This window comes from Larimichthys crocea, chromosome XXIV, assembly GCF_000972845.2.
Source record: "Larimichthys crocea isolate SSNF chromosome XXIV, L_crocea_2.0, whole genome shotgun sequence".
Classification (NCBI taxonomy): Eukaryota; Metazoa; Chordata; class Actinopteri; family Sciaenidae; genus Larimichthys; species Larimichthys crocea.
The window spans coordinates 5068607-5090070 of record NC_040034.1 but is presented as its reverse complement, the minus strand read 5'-3'; the positions used below and the strand labels follow the sequence as shown (position 1 = coordinate 5090070).

The window sequence follows — 21464 nt, the reverse complement described above, 5'->3', positions numbered from 1 at the left end:
AGAGAGAGAATGCATGAGGCTCTGGCTTCCGTAGAAACTTGGTGGAGTGTTTTGATGAAGACCATTGACTGATGAAGACCTGTGACTGATGAAGACCATGTGACGATGAAGATCATGTGACTGATGAAGACCATGTGACTGATGAAGCCTGGAGAGGACTTTGAGTTCCTTCAAAATAAAAGTCGTTTTTTAATGTTAAAAATCCGAAGGGGCTCGTGCTGCTGTAGTGTGTGTGTGTGTGTGTGTGTGTGGTGGTGTGTGGTGTGTGTGGTGTGTGTGTGTGTGTGTGTGTGTGTAACTTCCTCGTCCTGCAGAAGAAGCAGGAGGACCGAGGCGTGACGTCGCTGCCCGCAGAGGCCCGCACGGCACGGCGGGAGGAGAGGCGGGACGCGCCGCCGCGCTGCTGCCGCAGAGACGCTGAGAGGCCACGGACCGAGCGGACCGGCACCGAGCGGACCGGCACCGAGCGGACCGGCAAACTTTGCAGAGACACGCACGCAGCCATAATGCGGCACCGCCCGCCGACCCCGGAGCTGATGTGACTGTGCACCGCCCACCGCAGGGAGGAAGCGGCGCAGCAGCAGCACCACCTCTCGCCTCGTCACGGTGCGCGGTCGGTCTGTCGGTCGGTCTGTCTGCAGGTGGAGGAGGTGGAGGAGGCGGGGGGGACATGTCCTCGCTAACCGTAGAGGAGGACCAGAAATGGGCACCGACACACGTCCAGGTGACGGTGCTGAGAGGCAGAGGCTTACGGGGCAAGGGCAAGCACGGCACCAGCGACGTGTACACCATCATCCAGCTGGGCAAGGAGAAGTACTCCACCTGCGTGGTGGAGAAGACCACCGAGCCCGAGTGGAGGGAGGAGTGCTCGTTCGAGCTGCAGCCCGGCGTGTTGGACGGCGGCGGGCGGAGTGACGGCGCCAACGAGCTGGTGCTCACCGTGATGCACCGCGCGCTGATCGGGCTGGACGTGTTCCTCGGACAGGCGGTGGTCCACCTGAGCCAGGTGTACCGCGAGAGCAGGCACGTGAAGAACGAGTAAGTGCAGTGTGTGTGTGTGTGTGTGTGTGTGTGTGCCTGTCAACATGACATGTGCGGACTGTGTGTCCAAAGCGTCATGTGGGAGCTTCTGTGTTTTCCCATGTTCCCTGAACTCATCATATCCACAGCTGTCTGTGCTGCATCAGGCCTGCAGACACACCCTGACCCCCCACTGTGACCACAGACAGCTCCACAGACAGACAGCTCCACAGACAGACAGCTCCACAGAGCTCAGGCTTCCCCACAAAACCTTCTAGAAACCTCGCTCCTCTCTCTTGCCTCCTCCGGGCTGAGCCGGGCTGTGCCGGGCTGACCCGGGCCGTGCCGGGCTGACCCATGCCGTGCTGTGATCCCGTTTGTTGTTGTTGTCTTAAAATGTTGTTTCCCAGCAGCCATGTCGTCGAGCAGAAAGACGGATTAATAACTGTCCCAGTTCCAGGGATTATCGAACAGATCCGTGATCCCGGAGCTGAGGTATTTTTAGTCCCTGCTGGAGCTCGGCCTGGGACAAAGTTCACGTTGCATCCTGCAGTTCCTCCTTCTTCATGATCAGCATCAGTGACACAGTGTAGCTGTCCATGTCCTACACTCCCCATCATGCCTTTCAACAGCTCCCAGAGAACAGCCCTGCAGTGTTTGCATAGAAAGAATAGATTTGCACTCTTAACTCAGGCAGCAATGCATCATGGTCAACTGAGGCTGCTGTGGGTGGAGACGTTGGTTGGACTCGTGATGGTTGCAGGACGTCTTCCTGCTGATGTTTTGGAGAGCTCAGACGTTTCCTGACATCGTCGTCGTCCTCGAACTCCGTCTCTGGACTTTGGTTCCAGACCGGTCAGATCTTGTGGATAAACCACAGAGATCGTCCTGAAGAACACTCAGCAGGATGCTGCATCCTGTCTGGTCTTGGTCTCAGTTTAGTTGGTCTGGACACGCGATGGCACAGAGTTACTTTTAGTCAGTGACCAATGACAGCACCAGAGCTCAGTGTGTCCACATCACAGGTTCGGTGTCTTGGTACAAACGTGGTCGTGTTATTGGCTGGACTTATCCTTCATTTGTTAGTCATTAGGATCAGAGTTGGTCCATGGTCTACATTTCCATCTGGCGCTGATGGAAGTGGAACCAGTCTCCTCCCGTCGACCCGGTTGGAGCAGCTGGTCACTTGAAGGTTACAGTCAGCCTGTGATCTGAAGCTGTCAGCACTTTGGTGTCTCCATGTTCAGTCAATACAAACAGCAGCGCGTATAAAACATCTGAATCATCTGCAGAAGACGTGAGACGTTTCAGATCTGAAGCTTTAAGTAAATGTGTGTGGCAGCATGTTATTCTACTGTAGCCTGAAGTGGAGATGAGGAACGCACAGAGGTTTGATGAGCTCACGTTTGGATTCATCAGACGCCGTGCACAGACCTCGTGCACGCTCCCTGACATGTGTCAACATGTTTAAGGTGTAAAACTTGTTCAGACTTTAACATGTCAGTCACTTTGGCTGCATGGAAACGTTCTGATACCGGCGTCACCACGAGTCTGAGTGTGGCTACAAATACCAAAACAGTATATCCAAAAAGCTTCTTAAACATCAGCAAGTATGAGATCATGTTAAAATGTCGTGACCCAGGAAAAACTGTTTCTGTTACCTAGAATCAGATTTGTGGGTCTGCAGAGAGCTGGTCCTCGTTCACGAGTCCGCTACAGTCTAGCCTTTCATGTCTTTCATGCAGTGTTGCGTCACCACTAGCTCGGAAGGGGAGGGTGAGGTGAGGGGCGTTCAGTTGGTTGCAGTTTTTGAGTTGGAGATGGCTAAAAACTTTGACGCAACATTTCCACTCAAGAACCCAATGTTTTGTCTTGGAGATCATGTTTTATTTGATCAGTCATTTCATCAGCTTGTTGCTGCGCCTCGGTTACAGACAGACAGAGTGAAGTAATGAGCCGCCGGTGACACCCTGCGTGATGGAGTAATAATAAAATGTTTGTCATTGTTTAAGGTGACAGTGGCTGTGAAGTCACTTTACATACGTATGAACCCAAAACATGCACCCAGAACATACAGTACATGTAGTATCTACAGGACTGAGCCACACTGCTTCACTTTACAGTTTCTCATATGTAGAAAGCCTTTACAGGGAGTCTGGGCTTCACAGTGACTCGTATATTTCAGGTCCAAACTTGTTTAATTCTCTGGGATTCATCAGTTTCCACGCAGTGTTCTTCTGGATCAGCATGTTCCAGCCGGAGCCCAGATTAAAACTGAGATGTTTACAATGCCAGATGATGAAGAAACAGTGACGATCACATGATGGTACTGAGGAAGTGCCAAAGGTGTGGACTCGGATCACATGACTTGGAGTCAAGTTGTGAATCTGGTGACTTCAGATTAGTCTGGTGGTTCACGGGAAGTCGGCTGTGATTGGTTCACAGAGAGTCCAGCACCGGACGGGTTCAGAGAGACGTTTCTGCTGGCACAGTCAAACTGAGACGTTACGTGGCTGCGTGAGACTAAATGTAGACAAAGTCACAAGAGGAAGACTCGGACTTGAACTCATGACTTCACTTGACTCAGATGAACATTTAGCTGCAGATGTTAGAGTGTAATCACCTGTAGAACAGTTTCTCTGTTAAAATGAGCCTGATGTCACAGCAACGTCAGCTCAGGTAGCATCAGGTGTAACTTTACCTGGAATGTTTCCTGACATTTCTGACACGTTACAAACTAAAATGAAAATAACCACGAGTCCTGTAGCACTGTAAATGTTGTGTGTATATAACATATAATTTAATATAATATAATCAGGGGTTTAATAATGAGAGCAGCAAACATTTCGCTGCTGATCATCAGCTGCCCTCACCTGCGCTGATCATAGCTGGCCCCACCTCGTGAGCATCAGCTGCCCTCACTCGCTGCTGATCATCACTGCCCCACCTCGCGGATCATCAGCTGCCCTCACCTCGCTGCTGATCATCAGCTGCCCTCACCTCGCTGATCATCAGCTGCCCTCACCTCCCTGCTGATCATCAGCTGCCCTCACCTCGCTGCTGATCATCAGCTGCCCTCACCTCGCTGCTGATCATCAGCTGCCCTCACCTTGCTGCTGTTCATCAGCTTCCCTCACCTCGCTGCTGATCATCAGCTGCCCTCACCTCGCTGCTTTTCATCAGCTGCCCTCACCTCGCTGCTGATCATCAGCTGCCCTCAGCTCGCTGCTGATCATCAGCTGCCCTCACCTCGCTGCTGTTCATCAGCTGCCCTCACCTCGCTGATCATCAGCTGCTGTGGGAGGATGCAGTGATGTGTTTGCATGTTGGGCTGCAGATTCTTGGAACGTGGGCGTCTGTGAATTCCCCGTCAGGGTGTCAGGAGGAAGCCGGATGAACAGTGACTGAGCATCAACCCACAACATTAACACAGAAAATGGGATTTCACCATTTTACTTTTGCTGAACACTGAAGTTGTCGTAAACGTTTTATTTCCCCTCAGGAGGGTCGTTGAGCGTTTCAGCTCTTTTAGTTTTTGCAGATCAGAGTGTTGGTCGGGCTGATATGATGATTTTTAATGTTCTGTGTCTGTAGGATAAAGCTTCTGACCTGCAGGCCTGAGACCTGAACCTGCATCTGCTGAGTGAGGCAGAACTGTGTGTGTGTGTGTGTGTGTGTGTGTGTGTGTGTGTGTGTGTGTGTGTTACATCCAGAAATATCCTCTGCTGAGAGCCAGCTGACTTTCAGCAGCTACAGCCGAGACAGAATATGGACAGCAGTTACGTAACGGTGTGACCTGACGAGTCATCCTGATGATGTGGAGCTTCATCAGACTCAGAACGAACTCTGCAGCTTCATCTCCTCGTGTTTCTGCTCATGTCGAGGCGGTGCAGAGAAAAAACAAGAGGATGCATGACGGTGACTGTTGTGGTTTAGCACGAGGACACATTTTTACTGGTGTTGTTCACAGACGAGAGGAGGAGGAGGAGGTGGAGGAGGTGGAGGAGGTGGAGGAGGAGGTGGAGGAGGTGGAGGTGCTTTCAGATGTGGGTCACTGTGACACAGCAGCTCAAACTGACTTTTATTTCCTGTCAGCTCAGGTCAGAGATTAGCCAGCATGCCACCGCTAGCTCCTGCAGATGTTTCACATGCAGGCGTTTGTTATTAAAGGAACAGCGCCGATTTATTTCAGCCAGTCTCCATCAGTCCCCATGTTCAAATGTCCAACTTCACAGCAGAAATAAACATGTTTACAGCCTGGTACAAAAAACAGTTTTGGTCTCTGTAGCTAATTTCCCCGTTCATGACAACTGTACTGAGGGTGAATTTATATACAACTCACCTGTTCACATTATATTAAGGCTTAAAGTTATGCAGGGTTAAGAGCGGGGACGCTTTGACTGACAGGTGGGTGTGGTCATTCAGCCGCCCCAGGTCCATTGATGATCCAGGTCTCTGCAGATTGGCCGTGAACAGTCAGCTAACGTGATCACTCATTGGTTGCGTTCCAGCTCGTGAGGCTACAGGAAGCAGCTGTTAAACAACAAAAAAGACGTCAGCTGACCCAAATCTAAAAAAAATGTCGCCAGGTAGCCAATGGAAACGCCTCCACAGCAGTTCAACGGTGTGATACAGACACCACCTGGGGCAGGTGCTGCTCCAGCCGTAGTCCTCCGTGAAGGTGAAGTGCATTGAATGGTGTTGAGAGCTGAACGCCGTCTGTCTTCAGTGTGATCTCACTGCACGCGCTCTGTGAAGGCAGCACCTGAACACTGTCTGCACGCCGGCCTTGAACTTCACACGAGGTGTTCGTGGACCAGAAGCAGAAGTCGTCTTCTCTGTAGCTGCTGCAGCTGCTTGTTGGCGCTGATCCACTTCTGCTGCTCCACACACCTGCAGCAGAATTCAGTGACGTGTGACCGTGACGTGTTACCTGCTGCACGCCACGTGAACTCATGAACTCTGTACACTAAAACATTTAGACACAGTTCAGATCCAGACTGGACTGAACCTTCCTGATGAAGATGACCCATGCTCTGTACAGGAGCTGCTTCATGGATGTTTGTTGTGAGTCATGAATCATTCTGCGGCGCTGATCCGTGATGACGCGTGATGGGATGTTTACGACGCAGCGCTCGGCCGTGTGGAGGCGTTGGAGGGAAGCTGGCGGTGAGGTCAGAGCTCGCGTCCAGATGTGGAATGTGGAACGTGGGCCTCAGCCCGGCTCAGAGTCCTGCTGACGAGGCACGCCACGTTACCCACAGCACTACCCACAATGCACCTGGAGGCTTTGCTGGTTTGCGTATCATTGGAGGTGTAACAGGAAGTGAGCCTGCATCCTGTCTGTGCACCCAGCTGATAACCGGCCTCTGATTGGTCCTCATCAGTGAGATGTGAACGATCTGTGTCCACCTGCGACTCACCTGGTTTCTAACGCACTGATTGGTCAGTCACTCTAACCTGCTCAGCTGTTCGCTGCTCTCACTGCAGCAGGTGAGCCAATCAGAGCGCACGTGCACCGACCAGGTGTGTTACTGCTGCTGTCAGTGTTCGTGAAGTCACCGCTGTGTTTGCATCTTCAACTCCAGATAACGTCACGGAGACTACGTCCAGGTGTTAGACAGTCTGCAGGGACGTCACGGAGACTACGTCCAGGTTTTAGACAGTCTGTGGTTGCAGCGTGGCGTGGCTGCTGTCGTGCTGGTGAAGATGTCCTCTCTGGGCTCCTGTAGAACAAACCGACCTCTGACTGCTCTGAGCGTTACCGCCTTAAATACCAACATGGTCCAAACTCCAGTGTTGACACAGATCCAGTGTGTGGTTCTGGTACCAGCCGGGCTCCCTGGGCTCCACAGAGACAGACTGCATGCTGGGTAAAACAGGCTGATAGCCTACTTGTCTTGAAGGGCGGTTTCTTGGGATTCCTCTCTGTGAGCCGTGAGGCCGAGAATAAGACGGATGGAGTAGACGGTGTCGCGCTGGGACGGGGTGGAGTGTTGAGATTTCCTGTTTTTGTAGGATGGGAAGCAGATCTGTGGTTCTGCTGTGCAGCTGTGGAATGAGACAGACAAACCGACTCCCACATTCCAGCGTTCGCTCACCAGAAATACTTCCAGCGAGCGTGCAGCTCCACCGTGCAGCTCCACCGTGCAGCTCCACACTGTGCAGCTTCAATGGTGGAGCTGCACGTTCTTCACATCAGGCATCACATGACACACAGGTGCGTGTACGTAAATAGCCCTGTAACTTTTCTGCATCGTATTCAAAAAGCAAATATAGTTTGTGGACCATGAAAACGAGGTCTGAAAGGTTTTTAGTCAGCACAAACTCATTTTTCTTCTCCGCCTGTGTCAGAACAGAATCTACTGACAGTGACGGAGATAAATGGATTCTGCATCATGATCTTCTCACAGCACAGAGACGAGAGGCCACCTTCAGGATCACAGCTCCTGCACGCTGGCTGCTGTGGTGACGGTGGTCAAAGCGTGTAAAAGAAAACCTTGACATAGCTCGCTGGGCCTGTTTGGAATGTGAACCCCACCTTGGCTGCAGGATCGGAGGAGGACTGATACTATTGTTGGAGCGTTGACGTGAAACTCGAGTCCACACCTAAACAAGCACCTGAGGTGTGCACGGATTGAGAGCCGTGCTGACTGAATGTAACCACGGCAGGCTCGGTTTGTTTACACGGCGCTCCGATAACGGGAACGTTAAAACAGTTTGTTAACACTTTGTCGCCTTGTTGGAGCGTCACTCCTTCATCAGTCCAGGAATGATGTCTGGATGAACTACATCTCCCTGCGTGTCTGCTCTTTGTTCTGCATGTAGTGAGCTGATGTGATGTTTGTTGTTGTGGTGGAGCTATATGAAGCAGCATTCCTCCACCTGTTTGTGATCTGGAAGCAGTTTGTCTGCTGATTGTTTTCTCTGGCGTTCTTCTCGGGTGTTACCGTGTTCTCAGGGCTCAGCTCGAGGTTGGTGGCAGGATGATGATGATTACATAACGATGAATTATGTGACTTTTCTTCTGCAGCCGGCAATTACGCCAATGTTTGTGCTAAAGCAGCGACGCTTCCTGTCTCTGTTCCTGTGTAATCAGAAGTGAAGGGCTCTTTAAAACATGCAGGGATCAACAACACATCCCAGCTCGGAGTCTTTCAGCCTTTTGTTTCACCAAGCTGTTTGAGATAGTTCCATAATGTTGCTTTATTTACTTTAACTTTATGTTTAAGTCTTTTTAAAGTTGTCCACTATTTTATAACAGGACAATCTGTGTGATGTAACTCTGCTAAAGCTAACGTAGTGTAGCATGCTAACATGTTGGCTGAATATAGCTAACAGTAGCATGTTGCTATGCTAACGGTAACATTAACATGTGATTTTTAGCTAAAGTTAAATATTTGACTTTGACAGCAGGATAAATAGACAAATTAAACTCTGTTGAAGCTGAAGCTAACATAATGTAGCTATGTTGTAGTGTAGCATGCTAGCAGTATCATGTTGGCAGTTAGCTCACAATAGCATGTCACCATGCTAACACGCGACATTAACATGTGATTTTTAGCTAAGATGCTAAATATTTGATGCTGGTAGCAGGATGGTTAAATGTAACTCTGTTAAAGCTACCATGAAGTAGCATGCTAACATGTTGGTAGTTGGCTAAATATAGCTAACAGTAGCATGTCACCATGCTAACACGCGACATTAACATGTGATTTTTAGCTTGTGCGTTTAATATTTGACATTGACAGCAGATAAATGGACAAATGTAAAGTCTCTGTTAACATAACATAGTGTAGCATGCTAACAACATTAGCAGTGAGCTAACAATAGCATGTCACCATGCTAACGGTAACGTTGATATGTAATTTTTAGCTATGGCGCTAAATATTTGATGCTGATAGCAGGATGGTTAAATGTGATTCTGCTAACGTTAACATAGTGTAGCATGCTAACATCATTAGCAGTGTTAGCCATGCTAACAGGTAACATTAACATGTAATGTTTAGCTAACGTGCTAAATGTTTGTGGTCATGATAATGTCTTTACGTTAGCATGCTGACGTGCTGCTAAGTTAAAAGTGAATTGTTAGTCTTTTAGCTGAATGCTAACATGAAACATCATGAGTTTGGGGTGTTTTGTGTCCGGATGCCGTGTCCGGCTGTTCCGCTCTGATAATAAAGTTATCAGTTGGGTTCAGCGCTCATGCTTGAGTTTCAGTCTTTATTTAGACTTTCTGCCCTGTCAGACTGTGTGTTTGCTTTCTAAGATAGCTGCGTGCTAAATGTGAGTTTCACACGCAGCTTGTCAGTTTTAGTTTCATGTCTCGTCACCGATGTTTCCCACAGATCAGGGTTTTAGCTGTTCATGAAGCAGCATTCAGGTTGTTTTGGACCTGAACCCCGTCTTGATGTTGAGCAATATGAACAATAGAAAGTGCCCCTAGGTGTGAAGTGAAGGTGTGAGGTGCAGAGAGCAGCACAGGAAGTGGTTTCAGGCCCGGCCCGCGAGCTGATAAATCCTCTGGTGGCACCATGTGTCATGAACCTGTGTTGGCGTTCTGTGGGGACTTTTTCTCACTCATATCTGTTTAAAGCTGCTCACGACAGACCAGCTGAGAGTTTCCCATGAGTCACGGTGTGGTGAACTTGTTGGCGCTGCTCCACCCACCGGTACACGGCGTTTCCAAGAACTGCTCCTCTGTTTACAGTTAACCCCGACCAGCGTCCGCCATCTTTAAGTAGGGCACAGCTCGCTGTTACATCAGAGATTAGCATTGTTCATTCTTCACTGATGTAAACAAGACGTATGCTGGGATGTTAGTGCACAAAGGTTCACTACTACGGTTCACCATGCTGCTGCTTCTGCTTCTTCTTCGACTGTATGTTTCACTTTTTGTATCAAAATGGCCGCTCGGCTGTGAGAGGTGAAAAAAGAGCGGGAAAAAAGAGCGGGAAAGTTTAACATGGCCGCTTATGGATGGAATGTTTGGAGCTGGAGTGGAGACGGAGAACAAAATCTGTCCAAAAAATCATTTTAAGCTGCTCTCACGGCCACAAATTTCACTCTACAGAAATAATTTGAACATCAAATTGTAGAAAAGTTTGTGCCGCTCGCTCACATGAACCTGCTGAAGCTGTCAGACTTATAGTTTTGGCTCTGTTAGCTCAGATGTGTCAGAATCACCCACCAACTGCCCCATATACTCCCATATTAACTGAGAGCAGAAATGTGTGGAGGACGGCAGACGGAGCAGTTCTTTACCTCGCTCTACAGGTCACATTTTGTAACTTTAGACACACAAATTATATACGGACACATTGAGGAAGATCTGAGGATGCTTCAGATCCTCTCCGTTCATTGATACGACCTACGGTTTAGTCATGGTGGTCTCTTGTTTGAAAGTCAACTTTCAAGGCTTTCTCTCTCTCAGCAGCTTCCACTGACAGACACAGCTGCTGTTTGTTGCTCTGCTCTGATTGGTCGACTGCAGTGGAGGTCGCTGGTTGCCGGGCAGAGATTCACACAACTACATTTTGTCTTTAGAAATGACCAGCTAACTGATTAAATGACTTAAATCCTGACTGATTGTCGTCTGCTGTAGGTGGTACAGACTCAACTCGAAGACGGGGAAGAAGGAGAAGGAACGAGGAGACATCCAACTCACCGTCCTGTTCACCCGAAACAACCTGACAGCCAGCATGTACGACCTGGTAATGAAGGACAAGAGCGCCTCCACCTTCGGCAAGCTCAAAGAGCGCATGAGGGGGAAGAGGAGATCCAGTGAGGAGGACTCCTCGTCGGCCGTCCTCCCAGGCGGTTACGGCACCCTTTGTCGGATGAGGCAGCGGCTGCCGAGTGATGGAGGTGGGGAGGAGGACTATGAGGACGACGAAGGGGGCGAGGCCCGGCGCAGCAAAATGAGGACCTTCTTCCTAAGAGGGAAGCTGAGGAAGTCGTCGGACACCCGGTCCAGCACGTCGCTCGGCTCGGAGAGCAGCGAATCATCGTCTCGAGGCGGGAGCCTCAGCCCGACGGCCGGCATCAGCGTGGTGGTCTCCGACCTCTCCAACTCACCCAGTAACAGCAGCAACCTGACGGTCGATAACAGCCCAGGTGAGCATCTCCAAACATTTATCCATCTTTTTCTTTCATTAGTCGACGTGTGTAGGTTCAGGTCAACTCAACTAAACGTGACGACAGTATTTATCAAATCTCTGTGAAACTGTTCTAGAGCTCACACATTCAGTTTGATGATGTGTGACAGGATGAACAGGATGAAGGCTCGACTGATGAGTGAGTCATTTCTGATTTAAAATAAACCACTTCCTCCAAATCTTTTCATAGCAGCTGCTAACTCTGACAGCTTTTGTTTTTCTTCTCATTTATTTAATTGTAATTATGTTTATGACTTTAAGCTTGTACATGCTTCAGACAGGGTGATTATAAGTCTTTTATATAATTTTTCTACGAATACTCAGATACTCCAGATTTTCCTCTAATTGTCCCCGCTGGGCACATCTCCGTAACTCTTTTGGTTACAGAGATGTAATAACTGAATTTTTACTTTGTTGCTGAGAATTAAATGAAATGTGAAGTGGTATATGTGTGGTATTTAGTTAGTGTTTATTTGTATGGTGTTTATTCAGTTTAGTGTTTATATGTGTGGTATTTAGTTAGTGTTTATATGTGTGGTATTTATTCATTTAGTGTTTATATATGTGGTATTTATTCAGTTAGTGTTTATATGTGTGGTATTTATTGAGTTTAATGTTTGTGTGGTATTTATTCAGTTTAATGTTTGTGTGGTATTTATTCATTTAGTGTTTCTGTGTGGTATTTATTCAGTTGGTGTTTATATGTGTGGTATTTATTCAGTTTTGTGTTTATATGTGTGGTATTTATTCAGTTATTGTTTATGTGTGGTATTTATTCAGTTAGTGTTTATATGTGTGGTATTTATTTAGTTATTGTTTATATGTGTGGTATTTATTGAGTTTGTGTTTACATGTGTGGTATTTATTCAGTTTTGTGTTTATATGTGTGGTATTTATTCAGTTTTGTGTTTATATGTGTGGTATTTATTTAGTTTTTCGTTATATGTGTGGTATTTATTCAGTTATTGTTTATATGTGTGGTATTTATTCAGTTTAGTGTTTATATGTGTGGTATTTATTCAGTTATATGTGGTATTTATTCAGTTTAGTGTTTATATGTGTGGTATTTATTCAGTTTGTGTTTATATTTGTGGCTCTCCTGAACAAAGCGATGTTAGTTCACGTTCAGAGGTGACTTCATCCAGTCCCAGGTGTTTGTCAGGGAAGCTGCCTGCACATTTAAGTTGTTGATTTCCTGCCTCCGTCTTTTCTCTCGTTGTTTCTCAGAGCACACAGCAAACACGTCGCCCAAGTCGTCGTCCTCTCTCAAATGTGAGTTTGGTGATGACCCCGGTGAGATCACCATCGCAGTGCCTGTGCGCGTTAACGGAAGCCATGCTTACGAAGTCCAGCCCCTGGACCCAGGCTCAGGAAACCCTGCAGGTTCTTTAGGCCTGGGACTGTTGCAGAAGAGTTTGCCTCTGTCCATGTCTCTACAGAACCTCAGCCCGCGGGCCTCCACAGACCTCCCCAAAGGGCCCGTCGGGGACGGGCGCCGCTGGTCTTTCGACAAACCCGGCGAGGAGGAGAAGGCAGCCATAGCGGCGGCGCTGGAACAAAGCGGCCCCATGCTGGCTGAAGAAGATGAACAGTTGGGTCAGGCTGCTCCGCGGGTGGAGATGGAAAGCCAGGGGAGGAAGCAGAGGAGGAACTTGTTCTCCCACGGGAGGAGTGAGTCTGCGGGCAAAGTGCAGAGTCAGGCCAAGGATGAGTCTGAACAGACCGCCACCGAGGAGAAACCCAGGGGGGGATGGTTCGGATCAAAGGAGGCGCACAGCAAACCCAGGTGAGACACAAGCACACACTGACAGCCTCATTTGTTCCAGCATCAAACAGATGATGAATTATCATGTCACCATGAATATGCATAGACTCAAACTGCTCAGGAGAGTTTGTACCTGTGACTGTGGAGACTCCCCAGCATCATTACGTCGCACTGAGGCGTCTTTCTGCACGTGAGCCTAAAAATCAAATATTTGATGTTTGATCTGCAGAGGAAACAGAAAACTAGACGTTTTACTTTTTATTTAATTAGAAATAACCTCCTGATCAGGTCCAGTTCAACAAGTCTGCAGACGTCTGAACTTTCATGTCTGTGCATTAAGTCCAGATCTCAAGTCAGGAGGTGATTAGCTTAGCTTAGCATAAAGACTAGACTCGAGAACAGCCTGGAGCCGTCAAAAATAAAAAATATCACTGACGGTTTAAAGAATGAAGACCACACCCACCTGTCAGTCAAAGCGTCCACGCTCTTAACCCTGCATAACTTTAAGCCTTAATATAATGTGAACAGGTGAGTTGTATATAAATTCACCCTCAGTACAGTTGTCATGAACGGGGAAATTAGCTACAGAGACCAAAACTGTTTTTTGTACCAGGCTGTAAACATGTTTATTTCTGCTGTGAAGTTGGACATTTGGACATGGGGACTTATGGAGACTGACTCACTTCTGGAGCCAGCCTCAGGTGGACGTTAGAGGAACTGCAGGTTGTGCCACATTGGCTTCACCGTCACCTTCAGATCTCAGTAATTAGTTCAGTGTTTTGTTCATGAGTCAGCAGTCAGTAGGAGGACATTAATCACCTCCTGGTCTCACTCGTCTCATCTCGCTTTCCCAAAACGTTGAAACCTTTAGAGGGTAAAGATGTTCAGATGCAGCCCGTCACAGGAGGTTAGAATCAGAATCAGCACTCGGAGACGTCGTCGGAGGAGGAGGACTTTACTCCTCATGGCTGCTGGCAGCGTCTGCCTCCAGCTCTGGACTCGTCCCTCCTCAGCTCCTCTCTGGTTACAGCAGCTATCTGCAATGCAGATGGAGCAGCTGGAGGAGGAGAGCTGCTCCTCCTCCAGCTGCTCCTCCTCCAGCTGCTCCTCCTCCAGCTGAAGCCTCATGCTCCAGTCAGAACCATCAGCTCAACATGATGATGATGCATTGCCTTTATTGTGTGTGTGTGTGTGTTCATCATTAGACTGTACATGTTTACGCTTATAAAAATCTAAAATCGAAAGTTTTCTGCAGGATAACTTTGTTATCTTCATCCCTTTGAGTCGTGCATGGTGCCATTGGTTCACGCTGAGTGTAAACAGAACATCGGGCTGATGAGCGAGCTCAGCTCTTCTGGGCCGTAGTACACTCAGCACCTTCCTGCCAGCTCGGTAACCACAGCACACACACCCTCATGCTCTTAGATCCTCGTTGGAGAAGTTGCCAAGTTGGCACCAGGAGCACGGAGTAATCACTACACCCAGCTGCATCCACCTTTCCAGACTAAATGTCACGAGCCAATGACAGCGAGCGAGAGGCTCTGACGGATGTTTTCCCAGATAGGAGAAAAAGTTCTGATGGATTTACACGATGAATATACGACCTGTGACGCGCTGAGCGTAGTGAACGATCTGAACGATCAGGAGAAGGTGGAGCTTCATCAGGAACATGAATATGAGTTATTTAAGATGGAGAGTGAAGAGGAAGTGACCTCGTTTAACCCCAGACATCCAGCATGAACACACAGACCTGCGAATAAAGTTTACATGTGAAATGTAGTTTAGAGTCTGTGAATGAACTACATTTCCCTGTTTGCTGATATTTGATCAAGTATTTCACATGTGGTCCTCGCTCAGATCAGACACACACACACACACACACACACACACACACACACACACACACACACACACACACACACACACAGCGTCTTCTAATGATCTGTTAAATGTTTTTACTGTTTCCTAAAATGAGACGTTAGAAACCAAACGCAGCGTTCTTCAGTGTAATTTAAGTTTTATACATAATCAATACTTTATATCAACAACAGGTATGACAGTCAGTTATTACCTGACTCAGCTCGTTTAGTGTCCTTCAGCTTCTTGCCTTGTTTTGGTTCAGTCTCATAAGATAAAGATCCACTGTGCTCCACCTGTCCAGCACCACCTACCTGTCAGGTTATGGTGGTGTTCATGATGATGATATGTATGATCAGATATTCCCAAACACAGCGTACATTCAAAGATTCCTTAAAGGTGACACACTCACAGCAGCAGTAAGGTGGATGCATGATGTCATGACCTGACGTATGTTTGAATGTGATGGAGTTCAGCTGTGTGAAGCATCCTCACTAATCACGAGGACTGTGTGTACTTCCTTTCACAGCCTGGTGGTGTCACCTAAACTAGAGCCCAGCACTGACCCCCACCCACCACCACCACCACCACCTAGTCACCACCCCTCGGGTCCCCCCGTGGATGCCCCCTCCTCCACCTCCTCTTTGGTTTCTCCTCTGCATCACACTAACCCCTTCAGCCACGCACAGAGCACGCCTCCTCCCGTGTCCCGCTGCAACCCTTTCTTCTCTCTGCTGCAGCACAACCCTTTCTATGAAGACCTGCTCCAACCTTCGCTGCCTCCTCTGCCCTTTCTTTCCAGCTCCCGGCCCCCCATAGCTCAGCTCTTTCCACAGGCGAGTAACCCTAACCCCACCCTGACTGACAGCAACCCGCCCACAGAGGACTCCGTCACCAAAGTAGAGAGACAACCTCTTCCTCCGACTCCGTCCACCTCGAGTCCGTCCAACCCTTTCCTGTCCTCTGTGGACTCTGAGTGGGACGAGTCCTTCGAAGCGTTTGCAGCTGGCAGGCTGCAGCCTCCCGAGGGTCCGGACAGGAGCGCGGAGCGTCCACGTGAACGCTGCAGTGATAAAGGAGATGACCCGGCTGACACTAACATGCATCACTCTGACATGTTTGCACAGTTTCTTGAGACGATCCCGGAGAACGAGAGCGACAGCATCACGTTAAATACTCGTACTAACTCACAACACCCGGCTGCTCTCACTGAAAGTAATAAAGCTAACGCCACGACTAACACGAATGATCTAACTGACGCTAACATGCACCGAGCCGCCGTGAAGCTCGCCAGCAGCTCCCCGGATCCTCCGTCTTCAGGTCTCGGCAGCTCAGCAGAAGACGACTTCCTCTCCTGTCTGTCTTCTTATTCAGACAAGTTCTCTGCGTCGTCCTCCGAGGAAACCGAGGCGCAGAACTTTGAAAGCATCGTCGTGTTCAGCTCGGAGAAGACGACCGTGGAAGAGAAACCGCCTGAAACTGAAGATGAGCTCACTGACTGGTCCAACCATCAGAACACTGTTGTTACTGAAAAAGTTTCGGACGGGTCGGCGTCGTGGTCCTCAGTGCTCACACATGCAGGAGAGGATCACAGCACAGGTGTGACGACCTGTACAACTCTAGATGATGAACTCTGCTCCATGCCTCCGTCATTACACATCATCACCTCCTCCCCTGATGTGAGGCAGCGTTCTGCAGACTCGCCCATTGAGAGTCCCGGTTCAGGAGGGCAGGGTGTGAGTCTGCGTTCTCCGGTACCGTTCGGGCTCCTGTGTGATCTCAGTCCTAGCCCAGGCTTCGACGACACGCTGTTGCACACTCTGGTGTCCGATCAGAGCAGCAGCAGCTTCCTGCAAAGCCTTTACGTCAGCGTCGACTCGCAGGATTATCAAACCTGTGAGTCTCAGCGGCCGTCCAGTGGCTCCGAGCCAAACGAGACGCTGCACTCTGCGAACACAACGCTCTGCGGCGAGACCGCGGCTGACACCACCAATGAATGCAGGCCATGCAGTGAAGACCTGAACCAAACCGACCCGTCTGAAGGATCGCTCTGTCTGACCGGGGATGCCTTCGGTTCCCCCTCGGCAGACTCAGAGCAGCAGCATGTTGTCTTTGCTGACGTGTGTTTGAAAGGCGTGACACGCCACCGCTCCTACTCTGAGGGCACGCCAACGGCCTTCAGCGAGCTCCTCCTGCCCTCCTTTGGGAGCGACCCCGGTGCCATACAGGAGTCCTCCTCGGCTCCGCCCGTCCCCGACCTCCCCTCCTCTCTGACCTCTTTCGCTCCTTCTGTAACTCCTGACATCGTTAGCTCCTCTGTAGCTCTCTGTTCACTCCCTCCCCTCGCCGACGCCACAGCGAGTTTTCCACCCGGCACGCCACGAGCCGCGGCGCCAAAACCAATGCCTCAGGAGACCCAGCTGCAGGCAGCCAATCAGCAGAACAGGTGAGGTTGCACATGCTCAGTGCTCGGTGAAAGGCGGAGGTGGAGAGGAAACACTCTTCTCTTCAGTCTCCCTCTGGTGCTCTGCTTCCGCCTGCTTCTCTTCTGTGCCACCGACTCTCGAGGGCTTTCTCCTTTGTGGTGTGACCTTGTCTTTTTCATCACTTTGTTATGACACACACACACACACACACACACACACACACACACACACACTGGTGTTAACAGGACTCCTCTGCAGGTGTCTTGTGTGTGTCCTGGCTCTGTGGTAACAGGAGGGGAAACAGTGCCTCAGGCCAATTAGCAGTTATTATTTTGCCTTGAATCCTACCACACACACACACACACACACACACACACACACACACACACACTCCCCTCCCTCCCACAGGGCTAACTCGTGTTCTCACACAAACCAAATTCTCGACCAGAAATCATCGTCTGTTGGAGGTGAGAGGTGTTGTTGTGTCACTGACGGCGTTTCCTCTCCACCTCCACCTCACCGGGGTAATTACACATTTAACACAGTCCTGCATGTTTGATGGCACAGAGTGTAAATTTAGTCTTTAAGTTTCAATTTTCAGCAGAATTCCCTTTAATGAGTCTGACACACGTTAACCTTCTTTCTCTGCGTCACTAAAATAAAGATTTCCGTTGAGGCGGTGTGTCTGGTGTGAGCCGGAGCTGCAGAGTGCAGTAATGTAGGTTTATATGTCTTTGTGACAAACACTGTGGATGCAGGTCTCTGTAAATGTAGGTCACTGACACAGGAAGCTTCTTTCCTTTGTCGGTAGGTTTGAACAAAGAGCTCGGCTGTGTCACATGTTCAAAAATGACCTGCACCGACCACCCCCACCTCCCCTGCTGCTGTTCAAACAGAAACATAACTTATATAAATATAATAGAACAGTAATGAATTAAAACACAGACACGTAGATCTCTGGAGCTCCGGTTTGACACCCAGACGTCCTCCCATCACCTCAAATCTTCTCAAGTCAGAGGCCACAGAGCTGCTGTTGTATGAAGTGTGATACCTGACTGTGTGTGTGTGTGTGTGTGTGTGTGTGTGTGTGTAGCCCCCATCCAGTGAAGCCCCTGACCACCGCCATGTTGGCTGAGGAGAAGCGGACTGAGGGCCGGTCAGTGCTGGCCACCGGACTGGAGAAGCTCAAGTCCACCATCCACCCGGGGAGGAGCAGCCAGCTGAGCGAGCAGGAGACGGAGCGCAAGAAGGTACAGGTGATGACGATGATAGGACAGCTGAAGATAGACAGGAAGCAGGGGGCAGAGAGAGGGGGAATGACACGCAGCAAATGGCCGTCCGATGCGGGATTCGAACCGGGGCCGGCTGCAGCGAGGACTATAGCCTCTTACACACGAGGCGGCCGCTTAACCCACTACGCCACCGACCGCCCCTTCATCTTCTAGTTTGAATGTTTTCTGTGTCACGATGAAACACAGGATGCATCGATTTACTCGATTACTTTTGGAGCTGTAATCTACTTTAACTTTGTTACATGTGACATTTATTCCTTTGTTACATCTCATCTGTTATTTCTTATAGTTTATATTTTGTCTTTATTATCTGAGCTGTGGACATTCACAGCTGATGGCACATTAAAATCTGATCAGTTATTTATTATTTTTTATTTCTCATTGTGATCATTCTTTATGTTGTGTTAAGTAAACTTCAATTCGATGCACAGAGGATGAACCTCAACATTCAGTGAGCTGTACTTTAAGAAATTTACTCGTAGTTTATCATGTAGTACTCATAGTACTCGTAGTACTTGTAGTACTCGTAGTACTTGTAGTACTTGTAGTACTCGTAGTACTCCAGCCTACAGTCAGCCCAAGATGTCTTCTGCTGGAAGGTTAGTTCAAGCTTGGCCAATGAGAATGGAGGATTTATTATTACACGTGTCACGTGACATGATGTCCTCTCTATGACCTCATCACAATGACATCACTACTCTATGCCCATAAATGGTCATTAGTCCCTCAGTGGGCTGTACCTGTCTGTTCTTGTTTGTTCGTTTAACAGTGATGTCTTTGCATTGAACGGCGGTTGCCATGACGACCAATCAGCTCCATCGTCATGTTTGTCACACTCTGTTTCCTCTTCCTGTCTGTGTGTCCGTCTGTCCTTCCTCAGTCTCTGACCGAAGGCGCCGGCTCGTACTACCACCTGAACCACAGCGAACTGGTCGCCCTGCTGGTGCAGCGGGAGGCGGAGCTGGAGAGGCAGAGGGCGGAGTTTGAACATCAGAAGTTTCTGCTGGCGAAGCGCGAGGTGGAGCTGAAGAAGCTGAAGCCCCAGGTCCGAGATCTGGAGGACTACATTGACACGCTGCTGGTGCGCATCATGGAGCAGAAGCCGACGCTCCTGCAAGTGCGGTCCAAGTTAAAGTGACGGACGGACGGACGGGGAAGGGTTTGCATCCGCTCACTCGAACCTCCACAGCAGCTCTTTAGTCTTTTCACTGCTATGCTGTCCTTTTTGATACAAATCTGTCGGCACGGAGACGTCCAGGCCATGTTTTCCAGACGGCATGCTTTACTGTGCGGCCTCGTCGAAGGGTTTCGGACCGGGCGGTTCTGAATGTAGCGGGTCCTCAGGTTGTTTTCAGGTTCACACAGCCAGGTTGGTTTTAAGTTCACAGAGGAGCGAGCCCGGCGGGTTCAGAACCCGGATGCTTCCACTTTGGGATCCTGATTGTAGAAACATTGATTCCTCCTTTTCACCTCACTTCTACGTCACTTCTGTCACCTTCTCACGAAAGAAAGAGTTTCAGTCCATCACACTGTCTCAGCTCAGTCCTCACACGAGACGAGCTGACGCCGTGGACGGACATGCTGCTGGTTCTGCATGTTTCAGCTCATTACCTATAAATCTGTCCAAACCAGCCGGGTTAGATGACTTTACACCTTCAGGGTGGCCTTTTGGTTTCAGCTCATTTCAGTGCAGCATGAAACTTAATGTGACTTTAAACCTGCTGTAAAACAGAGATGCTCAACTCACAGGCTAAACTTTCTGCAGCTAAACTTTGTCTGCAGCTGCTGATTCTCAGTTAATCTGCCAGAATAATTCAGATATTTAATTGACTGCAATGTAAGAAACTATTTTTTTTTTTTAATATAACATTGATCATTTATTATTTATTTTATCTGGATGAAAATTAAGAGTGTCCATTTGTCGTCAAAGACGACATCAAAAATAAAAGATAAATAAAATAATAAATAAATAAATAAATAAAATTTCACAGCAGTCCATCACGAGTTGATTTCAAGTTTCAGTCTTTTTATACTTAAAGGTCCAGTGTGTAAGATTTATTGGAATCTAGAGGTGAGGTTGCAGATTGTAACCAACTGAATACCCCTCACCTCAAAAAACTTTGGGCTAAGCTTATGGATGTTCTCGTTGAAGTCAGAAAGCTAATGAGCATATTTCCGTAAACGTGAAGCTTTAAGTGAAATGAAGTGAAACCTCGGGGCCGCTCAGAACGAAGGTCCAAAATCTTTTAAAGGTCCAGTGTGAAGGATCACATCCAAACCAAACACTGGCTGCAGACACAGCCTCTCATGTGCGGTTTCTTCTGTACACCATGAAGCGGAGGGTGATGTGAGGAGCGATGACACCGCTGGATGCAGCTGGATCCTTCACACGGGACCTTTATTGGAAAAGTTTGCACGATATTTGGTGACGAGGTAAAGTCATGCAAAGCCACCGACATGTGTCCGCACCGTGTGATGACTGTTCTCTGGATTGAAGCTCTGCAAACGTTGCGTGAGCGTGTGAGAGTTCACGTGCACGTTCCCGGGAACTGAACGGTAGCGTTTGAATGTTCAAAAGTGTTCTTAGCCAGCAAGTGAATGGTTTAATTTCTCTGCACTATACGTGCTGTTATCTTTTGCTTCCTCCTTTATTTCCTCTTTTCCTGTTTAATGGGCATGTCTTGAAGTTACCCACAATGCTCAGCCTAATAAGCTAACTGATTTTCGGATGGGTCTCGGTGTTATCAGGTGAAGACAGTATCAGCCATCACAGCTCCTCTGATCTCATGCTTCTGCCTTCCCACGTCTTTCTGTCTGCGACATGCCGGCACTTGACTCGGCCTCCGAGTGTCACATCCGCTTCTGCTCAAGCAAACGCATATCGCTACCGCTTTCAGGTGTTACAAAGGGATATATACCGCGTTTTACAGCATATATGCCGTATTGA

The 21464-nt window shown here is 48.7% G+C and overlaps 1 protein-coding gene across 4 annotated transcripts; it reads left to right on the top strand.

The window, feature by feature from the left end:
* The first annotated feature begins 277 nt into the window (after positions 1–277).
* On the top strand, positions 278–20442 carry rab11fip5a (RAB11 family interacting protein 5a (class I)). Of its 4 annotated transcripts, XM_019260651.2 has the most exons (7): positions 7134–7240; positions 7380–7646; positions 10625–11136; positions 12405–12963; positions 15329–17245; positions 18319–18481; positions 19398–20442. In XM_019260651.2, the coding sequence occupies exons 3-7, from the start codon at positions 10722–10724 to the stop codon at positions 19653–19655; spliced, it is 3312 nt and encodes a 1103-aa protein (XP_019116196.2). In that variant the 5' UTR covers positions 7134–7240; positions 7380–7646; positions 10625–10721; the 3' UTR covers positions 19656–20442. The 4 variants fall into 4 exon arrangements, with proteins under 4 accessions (XP_027130507.1, XP_027130509.1, XP_027130508.1 ...); XM_027274706.1 differs by lacking the exons at positions 7134–7240; positions 7380–7646 and adding an exon at positions 278–1038; XM_027274708.1 differs by lacking the exons at positions 7134–7240; positions 7380–7646 and adding an exon at positions 279–1038 and having other exon boundaries at positions 15602–17245.
* The last annotated feature ends 1022 nt before the right edge of the window (positions 20443–21464 follow it).